Here is a 19,219-nt window from a genome sequence, read left to right on the forward strand (position 1 = left end):
AGTAAGAGACTAAGTTTGACTTGCGCCTTGTGGAATACCGGCTGCGTTATTAAGGCAAGAGCCCATCTGTTTCTCCACAAAACTGGCCTTTTGATGGTCAGGAGAGCGAGTCAGCAACCATGTTTGCTTATTGTATACTGTGCATTGTGTCTAGAATAGATAGTAGTAGTTTGCTGTGAACAAACGTGGTGAAACGAGCTTCGACCATGATCTTAATGATGTTAATGAATGGGCAACAGCATCTTTGTGACCCTTCGACAGTGTAGACTGTGTGTTTGGGCTTGTGTTGTGATGCTATTATTCTATTGTTATTCTATGATTCAGTGTGGATAAACTCAGTTCTGTAGTTTGAAAGTGTTGACCTTTGCTCACTCAAGCACAGTGACGACAGAAACAGACTGCTGAGCTGGCTGAGCTGACCCTGGATTTGGAGAAATGGAGTCAGGGCACGACAAGCTCTGAGATGGAGCGTAAAACCAAAAGAAAAAAATATGTGTAAGCAGGCGCACAGACACGAACTGGGATAAAGACAGCTGGAGAGAGTGTGTTGTTTTGGGTTACTATTTTAAGACCAGTGATGTCTTGATCTTGAGCATTATCCCTACTATAATATCTTTCATTTTACTATTTGTAGCTTAGTTTTTAATGTCATATGAGGTTTGTACAAGCACTGCCTCATTGTTATGAGATTTTTTTTTGTTTATAAAGCACAGCAAGGGTCACTGAACCTTTGCCCTTGTTTTGAATAAATGGGGTAAGTGGGAGGAGTGGGGAGGAGGGGTGCCTGGATTAAAGGACATATCAGTCAGTCACAAACAACTATTGTGACATGAATGTAGAACAAATTCATGAATTTTGATCCTCATTTATCCTACTGAATCTCGTGTTTGAATTTCATCTAAAAGTGATGTACTGCGTCATACAGGAGGGCCAGAAATCATCAGCAGACACCCAGTAAGTTGTTTGGGCCACAAATAGTAGGATAATTAATGTGCGGAAGTGCGACATAAGGGATGAGCGATCACGTAAACTACTCACTACACACAGCAGTCAGTTATAATGACAGTTTTATAACTGCGCTATTAGGCCTTACATAATTGCTTATAATCATACAAAATATGGGAGGATGACATCATACAGATGTAGATTTCATGCTTTTCTGTCAAGTGTGTAACTGACAGTAGATAGCCAGGGCGCTTAGTGTGAGCACGTCTAAGATGCATTATATAGATGTAACACCTACTTAAGAGAAGATTAATGCAGACTTTTAGGGTGCAGCACGGTTTCAGCGTGTGAGGGAGTGAAAAGGTTAAAACCCAAGCTCCATTAAACGGGCCTGCCGACCCAATTTTGCAGCGACGGGGGATTATAACACAGGGGGGAGTGAGAGTGTTAATATGGGCCATAAACAGTACTTGACTGGGTACCTAATGCACTAGGCGAAAACGGAGGAGGGGACTGAAAGGAGGAACTGGTTGTAATGGGAAGGATAAGATGGAAGTGGGTGGTTGAGTGTCACTGTGCTGGATGTGAATGATTAAATGATCTCTCACTGGATTATTATTCCATATTCTAAATGGGAGATTTTTTAAGCTTCATAAACAAATGCACTCATTTATGAGGGATTAACAGTAATCTCTCTATTTCTATCATTTTCCCCCCTGTGCACCTCTCTCTCTCTCTCTCTCTCTCTGCTCCCTCTTACCGCCTCAGACTGTAGTTTCTGACGTACTGCACTAATGTAACTACTTTTACAGTTTCCCACTGCTACGTCGCTGTCTAATCGCCCATCTTATCACATGCTTCTACTCTTAACAGGCAGACAAACTATTAACCCTTTAGTTTTTTTCAATTTTAATCAGCAGGCAGCCACAGAGGGTGTGAGGTAATCACTTAATAGATTACACAGCCTTGCTTTAACTTTTCTGCCCCCTTTTTGTCCTCTTTGTCTCTAATGCTCTTATAGTTCCTAGTAATGTGGTATGTAGCAGACATGCAACATTGTAAAGAGTTAGATTTACTTCTTTTAATCTCTTCATTTTGAAAGACAATAATATCAGTCAGTAAAGCTGCTAAAACAAAAATACAGATAGACATTTGCGAGAAGAAAGGACGTTTCCTCTCACTTACCTTCATCATATACAGTATCAATACAGTATATACAAACATGCAAGCAGCTTTACATGAAAAGGCAGCAAGATGAAGGGAATGAATGTCTGGTTTAAAACTGAAAAATCATAAAAAACAGTGTTCATGGTTGGTGTAGTGGCCTTGATATGGGATGGCAGGCTGGTCCACCAGAGTGAGTGCAGATATGAATGTATTCCAGCTTGGATGGTTCAGTCTGTAAGGTTTGTTGCGGCTCTCACAGCTCATCTCTGCCCCCCGTCACCCTGCCTCTCCCTCTGCTCCTCTCTGTCGGTGCTTGGCTCCGAGCGTTCCGGCCGGCGGTGTTGCTGCCCTCTGCCTTCTCCTTGTCCTTTTTCACAACGCTCTGTCCATCTGCTGCCCACATGGCCTCTGCTTCCTCTCGCTCCTGAGGAAGAGAAACATAAGTGAGGCAATAACAGATAAAATATTGATTTCCAGAGGCTGCTATGCCAGGAAAAGTGACTGCAAGTGACTGATTACTTTTATTCCTGTTAAGAGTAATTGTAATTCATATCCTTATACTTTCTGGATGAATATTCTTAACTGTGTAAGCTACTATAACTATTTCAAGACACAGCAGCCAAAATATGATGTCTACAAATTGAAATATATCAAATTATAATTCTCGAACATCCTTGGTTGAGAAAAATGATACGGCTACAGACACATGATAAATCTAAAGGACACTGACATGGTATGATCACAAACTGGGCGCTGTGAATGCTAAAACATGAAACATCCACCAGATTTGCATTGCTCTCCAGCTGGTCTCGTCATCCGACACCGGTGTCACGGCATCAGCAGCCACATGACTGCAGGACACATGCAGGTCAGGTCTGAGGTGGAGGTCATCGCTGTGTCGTCTAAATGCTCACCATGTCCCTGTAGAGCTTCTCCTTTGTGAACCAGAGGGCCAGCGCGCACCGCCGGCCGCTGGTCACTGCAGTAACACCATGTGGATTCACTGGACCTGAGGAGAAACCCACGAGTCGGCCGCAGCTGGGTTTTACTCGAGCCTGGAGACACGGAGGAGGAGGAAAACCAGGTCACCAGGTCCAACAGATATTCTTAAGATCGTTTAAAAATCATTAAATGAAGTGACCTAAGGTTGAAAGGTGACTCACTGTTACTGTCTTGGCATCCCTGTTAGTGAAGAACAACTCTCCTCCGTCAAAGTTGTCATTGAGGTAGAGAATGGCGCTGTGAGACAAACAGGGTATTCAGCCATAAAAACAAACAACCATTATGATCTGTGCCAGTTAAGCTTTGAATTTAATTTTATTCTCAATACTTCTGCTGAGGCAAATAAAATAAACATATCTTAAAATAGAATTCATCTCCATTATGCTGATATTGTTTTACACAGCATGACTAATACAATTTCTCTATTTGGCTGATGTGTTTTCGCTGCTCTTGCCCTCAATGATTATTTTGTGTACCTAAGGTCTCTGTGTATGAATGCTGGTGGTTCCCTCCAGCACTGTTTGGTCTCCGGCTCAAGGAGACAGTTGTCAACATGGACAGGGTGAGACAGGTCCAGTCTTCCCTCCTGGTCACCTTAGGGCATAAAAAAATCAAACAATTCAAAAGAATCCGTTTATGTTCACAGTATAAAAGTCAAACCTCTGTGAAATCCTATAGTTTTAGCTCCACATGGTCAGTCTTATATAAATAAATAGTAATAAATCTCCCTCAAGACAGATGTGGGTAATATTGGTTTTACCTGCGATAGCACTGCGGCAGACCAGGTGCGTGAAAGAGACAAACAGTCCTGAGGGGCTCCTGAAGTAGGAGTGCAGCAGGACTCTCGCTCTCTCACCCAGCTCATGTAACAGCCTGGCGTCCGACTGGTTCACCAGGCCATCCTGAGCCAACTGCAAAAGAAGTTCGGATTATGTTGAAAAAATACCAACTTCATAAAAAATGGTCAAGCATGAGCGCACCATTGCACACCAATATGCTTACTTCTTTAAATAACTCACATTTGGCTCTTTAATTTTGAGTACAAGTTATTCAGGTTCACTCAAAAACATGCCATATCCGCAGCTAAATAGTTATGGCACATGCCACCTGGCCACATGGTTGCTAGTTCAATTCCAGGCGACCTTTGTTGTATGCCATACCCTCCTCTGTCTCCCTGTTTCCTGTCTGCCGCTTCACCCACCTTTAGAGCTCGGAGGACGGTCAGGCCCTCAAACGTCTCATGAGGCGTATGCGGAGACCGTCGTCCTCGGTAACCGTCCCCAGCAGATGCTGCAGCCTGTCAGGCACGAGGTGAAATGGTATGTGAGAGTCTTCCTGTTTCTGTCTGAGAAGGCCTGACTCTTTCTCTCTTTCTCTGAGACTTACTGTTGCTAACTGCAGTATCCTGTCACACTCCTTCTCGGTCATGACTCCGTTGAGTACAACGCGATTGGTCCCGTTCAGAACCTCATCATCCATGGCGATGGTCACACCCACCTGAGGGACTGAACCACCTGGAGAGAGGACAAATAAGATGGAATTGGTAAATTCTTAACGGCTACAGGCTGAAACAAGAGGGTGAGCTGATTTTACCTGCAAAAAATCCACTGTCATCCACTTCTTCCTGCTGCTCTTCTTCTCTCATTTTCTCATTAATTTTCTCTTTTTCAGTTCTGAAAGTGAAACACAAAACAGTACTGAGTCTGACTTTACCTTAACGTTTACTAAAGCACTGAATGGATTTCGTCCCGTCTTTCTCACCTCCAGACATCCCTCCGTGATTCAGGTACAACATCCTCTGGAGTCCAAAGATCCTAAATGGAAAAGCGGTCATTCAACATGTGGATGTAAGACTGTGGATCAAAATGATGTGTATTTGCCACAGTGCTTACCGGGTCATTGAAAGTGAAGTCAAGGTTCTCCATACCAAAATACAGAAGCTGCTTCTCCTCCAAAGAGTGACTGACATATCTGACAATCTCCTGTATGACAAACACGCACACACATAAGTCAGCATGAACAAAAGTAAGAAAATGAGACAGAAATATGATGTGTGCAGATGATTTAATGTAATGGCCACTGAGTGGTACCTGAGCAGGCTGTGTGCCCTGTGACTCTGTGTCTCCTCCTAGTGTCTCATAGTAGAGCTGCAGGTTGTCTAAGGAGTCCTTGTCAGAGGGGTAAAATAGGAGGAGAGAGCGAAGAGTCTGCACTGCTCCACGAATGTCACCGGCTGTGGGAAAGCAGGGTTAGTAAGAAACAAGAAGTGGCACTAAAGGGTTGCAAATGAATGTGTTGTGATACTGAGGTAAAGAAAACTCAGAGGAAGACACACACACACGCTGTATCATGAATAAACATCAGTTTGACCTATGAAGCCTGACCTTTAAACTGTGCAATATGCAGATGCTCCAGCTGTGAGGGCAGGAAGTCCTCCTGAGCAGAAATCCTTACAGGTCTTGTGGCAACCTGAGTCACGCAGGACTGCCGGCACGAGAGCAGGGAGAGGGAAAGAGCTACACGGAGAAGAAAAACAGTGAGGCAAGAGGGCACTTTCTGTTTCTCTTTCTGCCGGGTTTACCGCAGAAATGTCAAGCATCAGTCTAGGGGGCTTTGTGTTCTTTTGTCTTACCTGCAGCCTTCTCGAACACGCCGTCAACACTGTCCACTCCCCTGTCCTCAGGCAGCCGCTGGGAGGCCACCTCGCACTGCAACCGGCACTCCGCTGTCTGCCGCAGTGTTTCATTCACGCACATTCGCCATTTCTCTGCTGCTTGCACCCAGTCAGAGGAGGCCTCATGCTGAACCGCAGAATCATACAGGACCTGAAAAAAGAAGATATATTCAACAGGGAGATGCTGCTAGACTGGCTTTTTATTATAAGGAAATAAAAGTATTAACATCTTAAGGCTGTTTGTTGAAGAAACTAAGTCTTGCCAAATTTTGAGAAATGAGTGCATGCCATTACAAGCATGTCTCATCATGTCACAACAAGTGTGCCTGAATAGACCAAATAAGTTGCAGAGGTCGTCAGTGAGTGAAACCAGGTTTGGATTGCACGGTTTGACAAGAGAAAGTGAAGGTAAGAGAGAGGAATTCAGTCCCTCAGGCCATGGCTCTGGTGCCACACTTGGGTATATAAAACTCTGTTCCCTCCTGCAGCAGTCACACCATTCCTCTCTCCTTCATCCTGCCGTCCTCACCCAGTGTTTCTCACTCTCAATCTCTCTGTCCTGGAAGGCCTCCTCGGTCACTCCCTCCATCCTTCTGTACTTCTCAATGTTGTTCCTCATCTCCAGGTGGCTGGGGTTGGCCACAAAGTAGGTATGAGCCGCTGATGCCGCCTTCTGCAACTTTTCCAACTGATGTGCAGGAAGAGAGGCATGTGATTGAAGTTATAGACAGACAGCAATGTAACATGTGATCAGCAGTGATGAGAAATCGACACGTATTAGTATGTCTTAGACCTTTATGGCTGCCTGCAGAATAGCTTACCTTGTAGTATGTGACCTGCAGAAAGTTGTAAGGGTTGCGACTACCGAATTCATACTCTATGTCGGTGGAAACAGGGAGCTGTCCCGCAGGTGTGACGGAGCGTCCGATACAGAACCTCAAACATTCAGCCCTCTGCTGCACCCAGTCCAAGACCCAGAGGTCCCACATCCTCCCGTCTTCAGAGTCTAACAACACAGAAAACACAGAAAATCATTTTTGGTCGTGGAGTATACCATCGAACATCGTCCATCATTTATACTAAAGATGCTAATGTGTGAATGCTAAACATTTTTTATGCATCGACAACATTTTTGAGTATATACTGTTTGAAACTATACTTTGATAATAAAAGATAATATGATTTCTAAGGTAATCAACCTAGTTTTTATGTTTTTCTACTCCTTTTCGATTTTGCAATGGACTCTTCAGTTCTTAAAGTCATACTCATATTTGAGCCACACATTCAGAAAATAAGAATGAGGGAAGCTGCCAGTGACTTCATATTAATCTAATTTTTTTAAATTAATCTAATCTTTGATCCAAAGCAGTTAGTCTGGCAAACTGCAAACAAATGTGATAACTTCAGGCAAAGATGTGTTTTTAAAAATATATCCATTGGATAGGTTAGGTTAGTTCACAGTTACCCCCAAGATATATCTGAGATGATTAAAGGGATTAATAAGAAATTAAGAACACAGTATTTCTGTTACACAAAATTGTGTTTATTGACTTTTCTTATCTCATCACTTCACCTCTGTCTTTAGACTACTAAACAGTCTTCAAACAGTCTTTAGGTGACCCGCTGTGCTGTGACAACTAATGTGCACACCAAGGTTTGAATATAAAGAGTCGCATGTAAACATGGCTTCATTTAAAACACACACACACACACACACACACACACACACACACACACACACACACATAATACCTGATAGTTCATAACTTACCCAGTTTATTGAGTGCCTCTCTCCCTGCTGCCACACAGTCATCATGACACTGCCTGCGGGCTCTGAACAGTGACTCCTTGGTCGCGATGGATTTCTCCAGCAGCTCCGCAGCCTTGGCCCACTCCTCACCAAAATACGCACGGACTCCGCTGTAGTACAGAAAATCATAGGGCTGCAGAAGCGACAGCAGGTTAGAGCTCCCAGGGTGTGCTGAGGTTATATTAAGTAATGCTGCAGTAACCAAAATAAACGCCACGTATACAGTGGAATAACCAGAGTGCAGCGCCATGGTCCGAGACACGAACCCCGTGGAGGAGAGGAGCTGGGAGAAGAGGAGGGACTACGGAAATATTTAGGAGGGTGACATCCACAAAGTTTCCTCCTGTTTGCAGAAAGTAGGGCCTATCATTTCAAACGATACTTTCACCGCTGCTCCACGCTAACATCTCCCCATACTTAATAACTGCTCTTTAAATCAATCTAAATGCAATTTACTGACTCGTTTTGAGCTAATTAATGTGAATGTTTAGTTTATTATCAGGCTACAGTACCTCCACGTGGCCACTGGGGGAAGCCGTTAGACGACTTCAACGGATGTTACCGTAAGTATACAAATACACAACTGAATGAATAATTTTCTACTGTATGGTGAACACTAAACCATTAATAATTTAATTAATTGATACCCTATAATCGGATATAATTCCAGGCAGTAACTAAGCTTTGGTAGATGCGATGTGAATGTAAATCTACCGCCTTTCAAAATTACGACAGGTGCCGCTATCCTGCAGATTACGGTAACGCGCCGCAGCCCGTCGGCGTGTGGGTAACTGAGTTTGTTGGGCCTTCCCTCAACACAAGGCAGCATCTCATGATTCATTCAGCCAAACACAGGCAGCTGAAGACGGGCTAGGTAACGGGCACTCTTCCGAGCCGGGGAATCTAGAGGCTGGAGGTCCAAACTCAGAGGAGCAAGTGTCCCACTGAAAGGCGGAACTAGCTAGCCTGTCATGGCGGATGTTGGTGAGGTTTTGATGTCGGTTTTGTCCACAATTCGGGTTCCGAAGCCCGGGGACCGTGTCCACAAAGACGAATGCGCCTTGTCATTTTCCTCGCCGGTGAGCCATCTTCCCTTTACAAATCAAAACGTCAGCCAACAAACAGCGCTGTTTCATTTCTCACTCTCCTCCACTCTGTCTTGATTTTGTCTAATCTAACGTTTTGGCAGTGGTGTCCTACTTTGACGCACTGGCGTCTCAGATTTTCTTGTTTCAAGTAACTGGCAAGCTAGCGTCAAGCTAAGCTAATAGTGCACTGTAATGGAAACTTAGCTGCTGTAGCCTCTTAGCTAGCTATGTTGGTGTGATTGGGTGTGCTGTCAAACTAGCTAGCTAGCCAGCTAACTTTCGTTTTTTGGACACAACTGTGGCAAGACTGTTGACACTCTTTAATGCAACCTAGCCCATGGTATCTAAATCACTGTGTTAGGGTTTCTTGAGGACTTAGATAACAATAAACCTCTGTTGAGCTGAATTACATGCGTGAACAGGCTGACAGGAGAGCTAGGTTAGTTGGCTACACTACAGTAATTGATAATGTGACATGGTTAAGACCACGGTTTAGACCCACACATTGCCTCCAATTTTAACTTCCCAGTTTTGTGTTATAATGGTGACAGATAAGGACATGTTTTGACGTTTAACATTGCCCGTGTTTTCTCTTACAGGAGAGTGAAGGAGGCCTGTATGTGTGCATGAACAGCTTCCTGGGCTTTGGCAGCCAGTATGTGGACAGGCACCATGCTCGGACTGGCCAGAGGGCTTACTTCCATATCACCCGGACTCGCAAGGCTAAGGTGATACTTCAGCATATTCAGCTTTATGATTTATTTTCCTCATGATGGCTGTAAACTTCTCATGGACACACATCAGTTTGACACCGTCAGCTCCACCTCCTTCCGTATCTAGTGAACTAATCTCAACACCCATCTATGCCCTGTGTTTTTCCCACAGAAGGAGGATGACAATAACTCTGGATCTGGACACCCGCCTAAGAAAAAGCCAACCAGATTGGCGATAGGTGAGGACTTTTAAAATCACAGACTATACTGGTGTCCTCTTTTGAGACTGACCTGTCTCTGCCTCTGTTGTTGTTTTTGGTCTGTCCAGGTATTGAAGGAGGTTTTGATGTGGAGCAAGAGCAGTATGAGGAGGATGTAAAGGTGGTCATTTTACCTGACAGACAGGAAGTGACTTCAGAGGACCTTGTTACCATGCCTGATGTTGTGAAAGAGCGGGTGAGATATCTTGCGTGTATTCTGCCAAGAGAAATGTAATCATTCTGTCTGTGCTACAAGATATTAGATACTGGTACAACTTCACAATATCAAATATCACGTTGTCATTATATAAAAAAGAGAAAATGTATTGATTAGGTTTGCTCCAAACATGGGCAAAGTTAAACTTCGTTCAATATATTGCAGATATATTCCTTAATACTAAAACATGGAAGCACATGCACATAGGGATACACAGGGCTGTATGGATAATGAAGTTTGTTACACTCAGTGATCAAGTAGTTTAGAAGTTTCACCGTGAGCTGTCAGTCAGGTCTAATTTGTTGCTGTCAATTCTTTTGCCGGCCCTCAAGGTGTCCCTGTCAATGGCGGGTATCATGGCAGCCGACTCAGTGTCTCATACCTTACAAGTTCAACAGTGGGATGGAGAGGTGAGACAGGAGTCGAGGCATGCCGTTGACCTTAAACAGCTTGACAATGGAGTCAAGATCCCTCCCAGGTGAGACATTAGGTCACAGCTGTCTCTACCATGCCATTCCTCATAGACGAGTGACTTTATAAACAAAGTTTCTCTTATATTCCACTCTAAATTGACGAAAGACTGTGCAAGACTACAAATGTGATAGCTGTCTTTGTATACTGCAACACTCAAATGGCTGCGCAGGTGTATTCATTTCACTGAGGAAAATGTCCTGGCAATGATGCCTTTGCATTTAGGATCCATTGATCCATTATTTCTGTAGTGCATTACTGTTGTTGTCTCCTATGATAACATTTGTAATAGAGATAGCTGTCTGGCTCGTGCACTGCCAGACAGCTATTTTAGGACATGTGTTGTGGGGAGTTTGTGTTACATGTCTTTTCTTCATCCTAGTGGCTGGCGGTGCGAGGTGTGTGACCTCCAGGAGAATATTTGGATGAACCTGACGGACGGCAAAGTGCTGTGTGGTCGCAGGTATTTTGATGGCTCTGGGGGCAACAACCATGCCCTTCTCCACTTCCAGGAGACAGGATACCCACTTGCTGTCAAACTTGGTACCATCACTCCTGATGGAGCAGGTAAGGATCAGACAATAACACTGACTGACTAGCAGCCAGACACCAGCCTACTACGCGACACAAGAGCCACAGACTTTGAATAACAACTCACATTACCTTTCATGCTTAGGTCTCATCTAACTTACAAACATGAACACACGTTGTCCTACACCTTAGCTATTTAAATGAGCCACCAGTCAAACATTCACTGGGGAAAAATACACTGCTTACTGGTGAAATTAGTAATTAGCTGGTTGCCAGTTGCAGTGCATTAAACAGCATGTAAATATCATTTTGGTCCATCTAGCTGTTGATGTGGCTGGCCTTAGTCTTCAGTACCATTGCTAACAACAAAGTCTGCTCATATCTTGTAAGCTACAATGCAAGTTTGTTTACTTTGTCTGTCGTTCCCCTCTTAATTGCCAACACTGTTTTGTATGTCCAGATGTGTATTCCTATGATGAAGATGACATGGTACTGGATTCCAAGTTACCAGAGCACCTAGCTCACTTTGGCATCGACATGATGACCATGGAGAAGGCAAGTTCTGCATTTTGGCTATCGTCAGTAGAAGTAGACTCTCATTGACAGTTGCAAACATCACATCTTCCCATTTTTCCAATTGGCTCACTGTGTTCAACATCAGATCAAGTTCTTGTAAACAGAAGTATTACTCAGCCCTACGACTGAAGTGCTACAATTTTAGTCAGAGATATTGGATTTTTTTTTTTTTTTTCGGTTGGCGGATATCCAGATATGTATGGCTGGCTCTGCCTCATGGAGCAGCCATTGATTACACAGTATTACTAAGTGGACTAAAATCCAGCTGCAGTGTTAGAGAGCCAGCAGCACTTAAAAGACTAATACCACAGTAAAGTGATATTATTGAATAATTGGCCCCCTTTTCTGTCTGTTTTCCCCTCATTTTTTCTGGCCAGTTAACTGTTACTTGTGTATATGTTTATGTAACATGTTAAATGTTGTTTAAGGTTAGAATAATTACACTATTATTATTGATGGATTTAAATAATAATACGGTCATACTTCTCGATTTGTGCTCTTAACAGCATAGCCACTATTATACCCACCTATTTTCTCCAGTTTATTTTCCTCCACACCTGTTTCTTTTGATTGCTTTCTGCCATTGATTTCTTTGCCACCTGCTTCTCCTCTCATGCAAAGTGTAGCCTCACAGCTGTTGCAGTCTAAGATCTCTGTACCGCTCACTGTGTGCTGTAATGTTGTTTCTTGCTAACGTATTGCAGCACACACACATAACTATGCTGCACAGACAGGGGGTGGAGGAATTGTGTTACAGTGGAGCAGAAGATAAAGAGCATCACTTAATGCTGTGATGATGTGTTTTATAGTTTCCTCATCTGCCCGCTGTTATTACTACTTTGTTTTGGCTGATTTTGCTCATCATTCTCAAAGCTTGCCTTCATATATGAAGGCTTATGCTCAGAATTTCATCTGCTTGTGCCCTGCTGAAGTTATCCTTCATTCACTTGCCCCCTTTGACTTCTCTGCTCTCAGACTGAGCGAACAATGACAGAGCTGGAGATTGCTGTGAACCAACGTGTGGGGGAGTGGGAGGTGATCCAGGAGTCAGGGACCACCTTACGGCCCTTGTTTGGCCCTGGCTTGACTGGCATGAAGAACCTGGGCAACAGCTGCTACCTCAACTCTGTCATGCAAGTGCTCTTCACCATTCCAGACTTCCAGAGCAAGTCAGTACCTTCTTTTACTGGTTTCCCCCATCCTCCTGTTTGTCCTAGGTGTTAACTCTTACTGCAGACTGCAATTAAAGTATTGCAATGAAGTTGATTATTACCACAGTAGAGGTGAAATAATTATTCCTGATTACTTAAATATAAGTTGTGACACTTTTCACACCATGCAGCATTAAGAAATGTAATGTAAAGAAAAAAAAGTGTTTCATATCCCTCCATTCATGTCTTCCAGGTACGTGTCTAACATTGATAAGATCATTGATGATGCCCCAAGTGACCCCACCCAGGACTTCAAAACCCAAGTGTGAGTGTCCTCTCCTAATGTCTCGTTATTTTCTATGAGCTCTTGTATTATAATTTGATGCTGTTAATGCCCCTGAGTGGTAGCACAGGAAAAAAGGATGTTTTGATATAATATTACAAATTCCACAAGGCTTTTTTTCCCCCCCAGATGTCCTCTCTTGTAGTAAATTTCCACACACATGCATTTTAGCACATATCTTGCCCTCTTTTCCATTTTGTCGTCATGCACAGTAGATTAAAGAAACATTCACAGGCATAATTATACTGTGCCAGCTGTCAGCCACAGAGCCAATTACAGACTCGTCTTTAGGAAGCTTGGTTTCTGAGATTTTGTTTATAATGCAGGTTACCTTGAAGTAGAAATGCTCCATTGATATCAGCTGAGCTTAGACAGATATATTATTATTATGCCCATATTGACACTTGGCCTCATTGTCATTTTAGCTCTATACTTCTGCATGAATAAAAGAGCCTTGCTCCTACTGTGTTTCATCTAAAATGGTTTGTTTAATCGTGAAAACAAAAGTGAAACCTTAGTTTGGCATTGTCTGCATTGCTAATGTGTATGGCCTATCCAGTACCTTTGCACTCTTCCGCCTTATTTTACACCACAATCGAATGTTTCCACTTCAAATTGAAATCCGTCAGATTTGATGTGTATGTGACCTAATTCTAAACAGTCTCTACTTTTGTTGCTGTTCAAAAACCTTTTTAAAATTCCCATCAGAGATCAGACGGTCTCCCTCCTGATTAGACATTCCACTATTATTTGAAAACCAAATATATATATATATATATACAGTGTGTATGTATATAAATTCTCCTCCTTTGTGAGACTCTGGTATAGTGCAGGATGTGCAGTGATGTCAGCCTTGTTTGTTTATTACAGAGCCAAGCTCGGCTACGGTCTGTTGTCAGGAGAGTATTCCAAACCAGCACCAGACCCTGGAGATGAAAATGGTGCATCTGAACCCAGGGTAAGAAGAAACAATCAGTCACAGTGGATTTACAAGTCTTGGATTTGGATATTCATTGCACACGAGGGATTTACTCTCAGAAATATATGTGAGAATGTGGTCTACCTAACATTAGACCTCACCGTTCACAAATCTCACTGTGGGTGCTTTGTTTGCAGGGAGACCAAATCGGCATAGCACCACGAATGTTCAAAGCACTTGTTGGGCGAGGCCACCCTGAGTTCTCCACCAATCGACAACAGGATGCTCAGGAGTTTTTATTGCACTTCATAAACATGGTTGAGGTAAAGTAACTCTCTCACTCTGCTTTTCTTTTTGGTCCCCAGCTTCTCTCTTATATTATTACTTCTTTTCATTCACAGAGGAACTGTCGCTCTGGGTCAAACCCATCTGAAGCCTTCAGATTCCTGGTGGAGGAGAAGATTGTGTGTCAGCAGTCACAGAAAGCAAAGTACACACAGCGAGTGGATTACATCGTCCAGCTGCCTGTGCCGATGGACCAGGCTACCAACACAGGTGAATGGCTGATGGGATACATAGTCCTCACAAACTCATAATGTCCAGTTGTACACATGACCAGTGGTGTGAGTCGTGCCATCAAGGGAATGCAGAGGCCAAGTGTAGCATAGCACCTATGTAGCATATATCCTATGAAAATATTGGTGTGTGTGTGTGTGTGTGTGTATGTATATGTACTTTAATGCAGTTAGATTACAGCTCCATACATGCCGGACGTAATCCTGAATTATTTTTAATCATAAAAAGGCATTTTTCCACATCTATAGACATAGGCATATGCTTTTTATATTGAGTTCTATTACTACTTTAAGAACAAATTATTGGTTTGATGTCTTGAACACAGTGGTTTACAAGTTGTTGTGTCTCAACCATGTCCATATTCCTCTAACAGAAGAGCTTCAGGAGGCGGAGCGCCGGCGTGAGGAGGGGGACTCCTCAGCTCCTACAGTACGTGCACAAATCCCCTTTACAGCTTGCATGGCGGCCCTCAGTGAACCAGAGATCCTCACAGACTTCTGGAGCTCAGCTGTGCAGACCAAGACTACTGCTACCAAGTATGAAGAACGACAGCCACACATACTGAAAGTGATTAATGGAAACACAATATTCATTAATAACATCTTTTGTCTTCTTTGCCAGAACGACCCGCTTTGCCTCTTTCCCTGACCACCTGGTCATTCAGATTAAGAAGTTCACCTTTGGCCTCGACTGGGTTCCCAAGAAACTGGGTGAGCAAAGATATTATTACATTTTATGAAATATAAATATTGTCAAAAAACACAGAAGTGTACATTCCTAACAGAGGGCAAATCTGTGTTTTGCAAAAAGAAAATTTAAAGCACCAAACCTAACCCCAACAACGGTAACTCTGCAAATGGCCTTTTGAAACAGGCTGGCTTGCAATCTGCTGCTTGCCAGAGAGTCGACATATCACAGTGCTTTGTGGCGCTTTTCCCTCGTGTATCTGAAGTGAGAACGAAACACAAATTATTCCCACAGAACTGAAATAACGCACAACTCCTCCTGAAGCCACTTAAGATGCTGAACTTAACTGAGAGACTCCTCCGCGTGTATGTCTGATTGTTTTTCTTTGGGCATTGGAGGTTATTGCAAATACCATTAGGAGCTAAAGGAGCAGATTACATGTCTCATGTACTACTGTCAGGATATAGTGACAGTTTTAAGACTGTTAAAACAAAAAACAATTTTTATATTCATGTACAAGTTACCAACTGATTCTTTAAGGTGTGGAAAACAACTGTACTACAGTGGATGATGGGTAATTTAAAATATAAAGTAGTCTTTAACACTGTCTGATTTTCTTCTGAGCAGATGTGAGCATTGACGTTCCTGATACTCTGGACCTGAGCGCACTACGTGCAATTGGCCAGCAGCCCGGGGAGGAGCTTCTGCCAGAGGTGGCCCCACCCCCACTCATGACCCCAGATGTGGAGGTTAAAGGTATCCTGGGTTCCCATGGCAACGAGGAGGACGACTCGCTCTACTCCCCACTGCTGTGTTAGTCTGTCTGTCTTTTCTGCTCTGTTCCTTCTTCCTCTGATGCTCTTATTTGTCTTATTTGTTTCCTCCTTTTCTTCTTTTCTGCCCTTTCTGTTTTCTTGAGTCCTTCCGTTGCCATATTATTTGTTTACTTTTGCATCATGTGAAGTGATTTGAGTTACATTTCATGTTAAAGAGGCAATATTTTACTGGTTCTGCTTTTGGAATATATGAGTTATACAAATTATTGTCATTTTTTGTTAATATTAAGGAAGTTCTCCTGGCACAAAAACAGAACAACGTTTTTCCTTTTGTAAATAATCTGTTTTTGCAAACAAAAAATAGTATATCCAAGTAATTCTACTTTTTCCTCTCAACACACTCCAGCTCCAGTCCTTGATGACTCCACTGTGTCCCAGCTATGTGAAATGGGATTCCCACCAGAGGCCTGCAGAAAAGCAGTGTACTACACTGGGAACACTGGAATCGACGCTGCCATGAATTGGATCATGAGCCATATGGACGACCCAGGTGCGCAGAGCCGTGGGAATTTACCAGAAAGCAAATTATGTGTCTGACTGCTCCGCTCACCCGTCATGTTCTCCTCTTTCCGATTGGCTGCAGACTTCTCTGCCCCCCTGGTGTTGCCAGGCTGCAGCTCCGGTGCCGGGACCACGCCCACCGAGACTCTCTCTGAGGAGCACCTGGCAACCATCGTCTCCATGGGCTTCAGCCGAGACCAGGCAACCAAAGCACTTCGAGCCACGGTTAGAATCAAACTCTGTCCACTTAGACTGATTTTGCATGCCGCTTGCTCCCTCCTTATCCAGACAGTAATGTAGCCATGCTTAACATCAGTCTTGGAGAGGCTCTGTTGGCCTGAATACCTCCACAAATATGAGTAGCACGACTTTACTTCAAGTACTTGGATTTTATATCGAGATATATTTGTTGATGGGTCACTTTTATACAAACAAACTTGTCGGGCATAGAACTGCAGATACCAGATGACCCCAATGATTGAGGTAAGCAAAGCTGGAGAGTTCTGCGGTATTGCTCTGCTCTCTTGTTTTCTGCTCTGTTATATTACTATGATGTTATCAAACATTTGTCTCCTTATAGAAGTGAACTTCAATAGTATTTTAAATGCTTTCCTTAATTATCACAACTGTTTTAACTGGTGTTTGTTTGTGCAGAGCAACATCTTGGACCGGGCAGTGGACTGGATCTTCTCCCACCTTGATGACCTGGAGTCCATGGATGTGTCTGAAGGTGGCCGCTCAGCCGCAGAGAGCGAGGGTGGCAGGGATCCTCCGCCTGGGCCTCGTGTCAGAGATGGACCAGGCAGTGAGTCCCATTAATGTCTAATGTTCTTTCACCCTTCATATGTTATAATATGCATCCAATATATGTTCTAATTAAAACTGAACTCATGGTTTCTTTCTTTTATCCAGAGTATGAGCTGTTTGCGTTCATCAGTCACATGGGGACGAGCACAATGTGTGGCCACTACGTCTGTCACATCAAGAAGGATCAGCAGTAAGTGTTTCAAAGCTTCAACATTTAAAAGTCATGACCAACTGTTCAAAAATATCATACATCAAGTGTCAGATCCTGAAAAAAAAATTTCATGCAGATCCAATGTTCTAATGAAACAAAAATGTCTAACAGAGTTACAGTCTCACAAATTCTACGCTTTCTGCTCTGTAATCAGTTTATTCATTCATTCAATGTCTTTAAAAATGATATCCAATAATACTGAAGTAGTTGTTTTATGGAGCCTCAAGCAGGGGGCACCATACTCCACGTCTGGTCTGAACAATAAAGGCTGCTGATGTGAACACAGTGTGAAGTGTAACAGAATTGATGTTGCAATGGTTTGCAGCCATTTATGAAGAAAATCCCAGATTAACTTTATGTTTTGGTAACATAAAACATCCCATCTCCACTAGTGGATGCTCCTTCGAATGCAGGACTTAAATGACCTAAGATTACTCAAAAATGCTGACTGCTCCGTGTGAACTGAACGATCCCTCTGTGTCACAGGTGGGTCATCTTCAACGATCAGAAGGTGTGTGCTTCAGAGAAACCTCCCAAAGACCTGGGATACCTCTACTTCTACCGGAGGGTGGCTGAATGAGACAAAGGAGCGCGACACGTTGGGTGAGGGAGGTGAAACGTGGACGCTATCACAAACACACAAGACAGCATTCATAGTCGCACCCCACCAAGCTCTTACAAATGCCCTGGCACGCTTCACAGCTGGCAAAAGTGTAAATAAATCTCTCAGATCGCGTATATACACAGTTAAATAAATTGGTGCAGATGTACAGATAAGGTGTTGGGGGGGAGATTTTTCTTTTAGTCTGTTGACTACAAACTGTGGGCCTGTTCAGAGAAGCAGATTCAGGTAGTTACTGGACAACGGAGTAAAAGTGAGAACCATCTGAGATCTGTTAAACACCCGCTCCAGGTTTCACTCAGAAAATGGATCCAGATAATTCAGAAAACCGGCTTCATGGAACAGGCTTCCCGGCATTAGAGGGACTTTGGCTGCTGACTCCATTCACTCCTTACTAATAAGTTTGCTTAACTATCACCGTTATTGCGTGCCCAGACAATTGATTTCCACTGCCATCAGTAGTCACTGACCCTCCCCATCAAACTATGTCGCCTCCAGCCCCCTCCTCTTCTATTGGACCGTTGCCGCTTGGTGCCACCAGTTTAGCCTGGCATCAGCTCCTCCTCTACCCATTACAGTGAGGAAGTAAGACTTGGTCAACATCCACGATGAGAGGATGTGTCAGTAAATCAAACAAATAAACAACTCCAATGTGTGTTACAAAAAAGGAAATAAAAAAAATTCAAAACACAAAACCAATTAGTTTTTTTCTTAAAAGTGTGCTGAGGGTGATATCTGGGTGACTTTTGTTTTATTTTGTTTTTATTTTGCAAACAAATCCTTTGTTACTTCTGCTGTGACAAATAAAGAATTGTCTTTCTGTCATTCTGCCTCTTTTCTGTTTGAATGTGTCAGCATGGACTTAGTATCACTTCTAAAAAAATTGTGATTTTGACATTGTCATCAAAAATGAGCAATGAATTGTCTCAATCGTACAAGTAGAGGGGAGCTTAACAGATCACAGTTAACGCTCGTGTCCTCTAAGTTATTTATAAATTAGTTTTTAATCCTCTCTGCAGAAACTTCCTCGGCTTCAGGTAAAAACTGTACTCTGTACAGAATCCCAGACCTAGTTTGAGTTTAGAGAAGGAACAGGCATGAAGAGCAAACCC

General features: G+C 43.1%; 2 protein-coding genes across 4 annotated transcripts; one reads left to right on the top strand and one right to left on the bottom strand.

The window, feature by feature from the left end:
* Positions 1–2,086: 2,086 nt before the first annotated feature.
* p3h3 (prolyl 3-hydroxylase 3) lies at positions 2,087–7,848 on the bottom strand. The gene is made up of 16 exons (XM_070835638.1): positions 7,560–7,848; positions 6,610–6,794; positions 6,318–6,476; positions 5,747–5,939; positions 5,499–5,630; positions 5,205–5,347; positions 5,007–5,096; positions 4,876–4,928; positions 4,708–4,787; positions 4,501–4,628; positions 4,316–4,411; positions 3,875–4,025; positions 3,591–3,708; positions 3,276–3,351; positions 3,027–3,167; positions 2,087–2,536 (listed from the first exon to the last, which is right to left on the bottom strand). Exons 1-16 carry the CDS (start codon positions 7,846–7,848, stop codon positions 2,366–2,368), a joined length of 2,205 nt encoding a protein of 734 aa, XP_070691739.1. The 3' UTR covers positions 2,087–2,365.
* A 586-nt stretch (positions 7,849–8,434) lies between these two features.
* Positions 8,435–18,932, top strand: usp5 (ubiquitin specific peptidase 5 (isopeptidase T)). 3 transcript variants are annotated; one of them, XM_070834944.1, is made up of 21 exons: positions 8,435–8,677; positions 9,286–9,414; positions 9,572–9,638; positions 9,728–9,855; positions 10,209–10,354; positions 10,730–10,914; positions 11,339–11,433; positions 12,430–12,623; positions 12,859–12,930; positions 13,819–13,906; positions 14,065–14,190; positions 14,269–14,422; positions 14,817–14,979; positions 15,065–15,153; positions 15,758–15,943; positions 16,313–16,456; positions 16,550–16,692; positions 17,122–17,272; positions 17,380–17,464; positions 17,972–18,088; positions 18,606–18,932. In XM_070834944.1, exons 1-20 carry the CDS (start codon positions 8,570–8,572, stop codon positions 18,063–18,065), a joined length of 2,547 nt encoding a protein of 848 aa, XP_070691045.1. In that variant the 5' UTR covers positions 8,435–8,569; the 3' UTR covers positions 18,066–18,088; positions 18,606–18,932. The 3 variants fall into 3 exon arrangements, with proteins under 3 accessions (XP_070691045.1, XP_070691044.1, XP_070691046.1); XM_070834943.1 differs by having other exon boundaries at positions 17,972–18,932; XM_070834945.1 differs by having other exon boundaries at positions 15,758–15,886; positions 17,972–18,932.
* Positions 18,933–19,219: the final 287 nt, after the last annotated feature.

This window comes from Pempheris klunzingeri, chromosome 8 (assembly GCF_042242105.1).
Source record: "Pempheris klunzingeri isolate RE-2024b chromosome 8, fPemKlu1.hap1, whole genome shotgun sequence".
Taxonomy (NCBI): Eukaryota; Metazoa; Chordata; class Actinopteri; order Acropomatiformes; family Pempheridae; genus Pempheris; species Pempheris klunzingeri.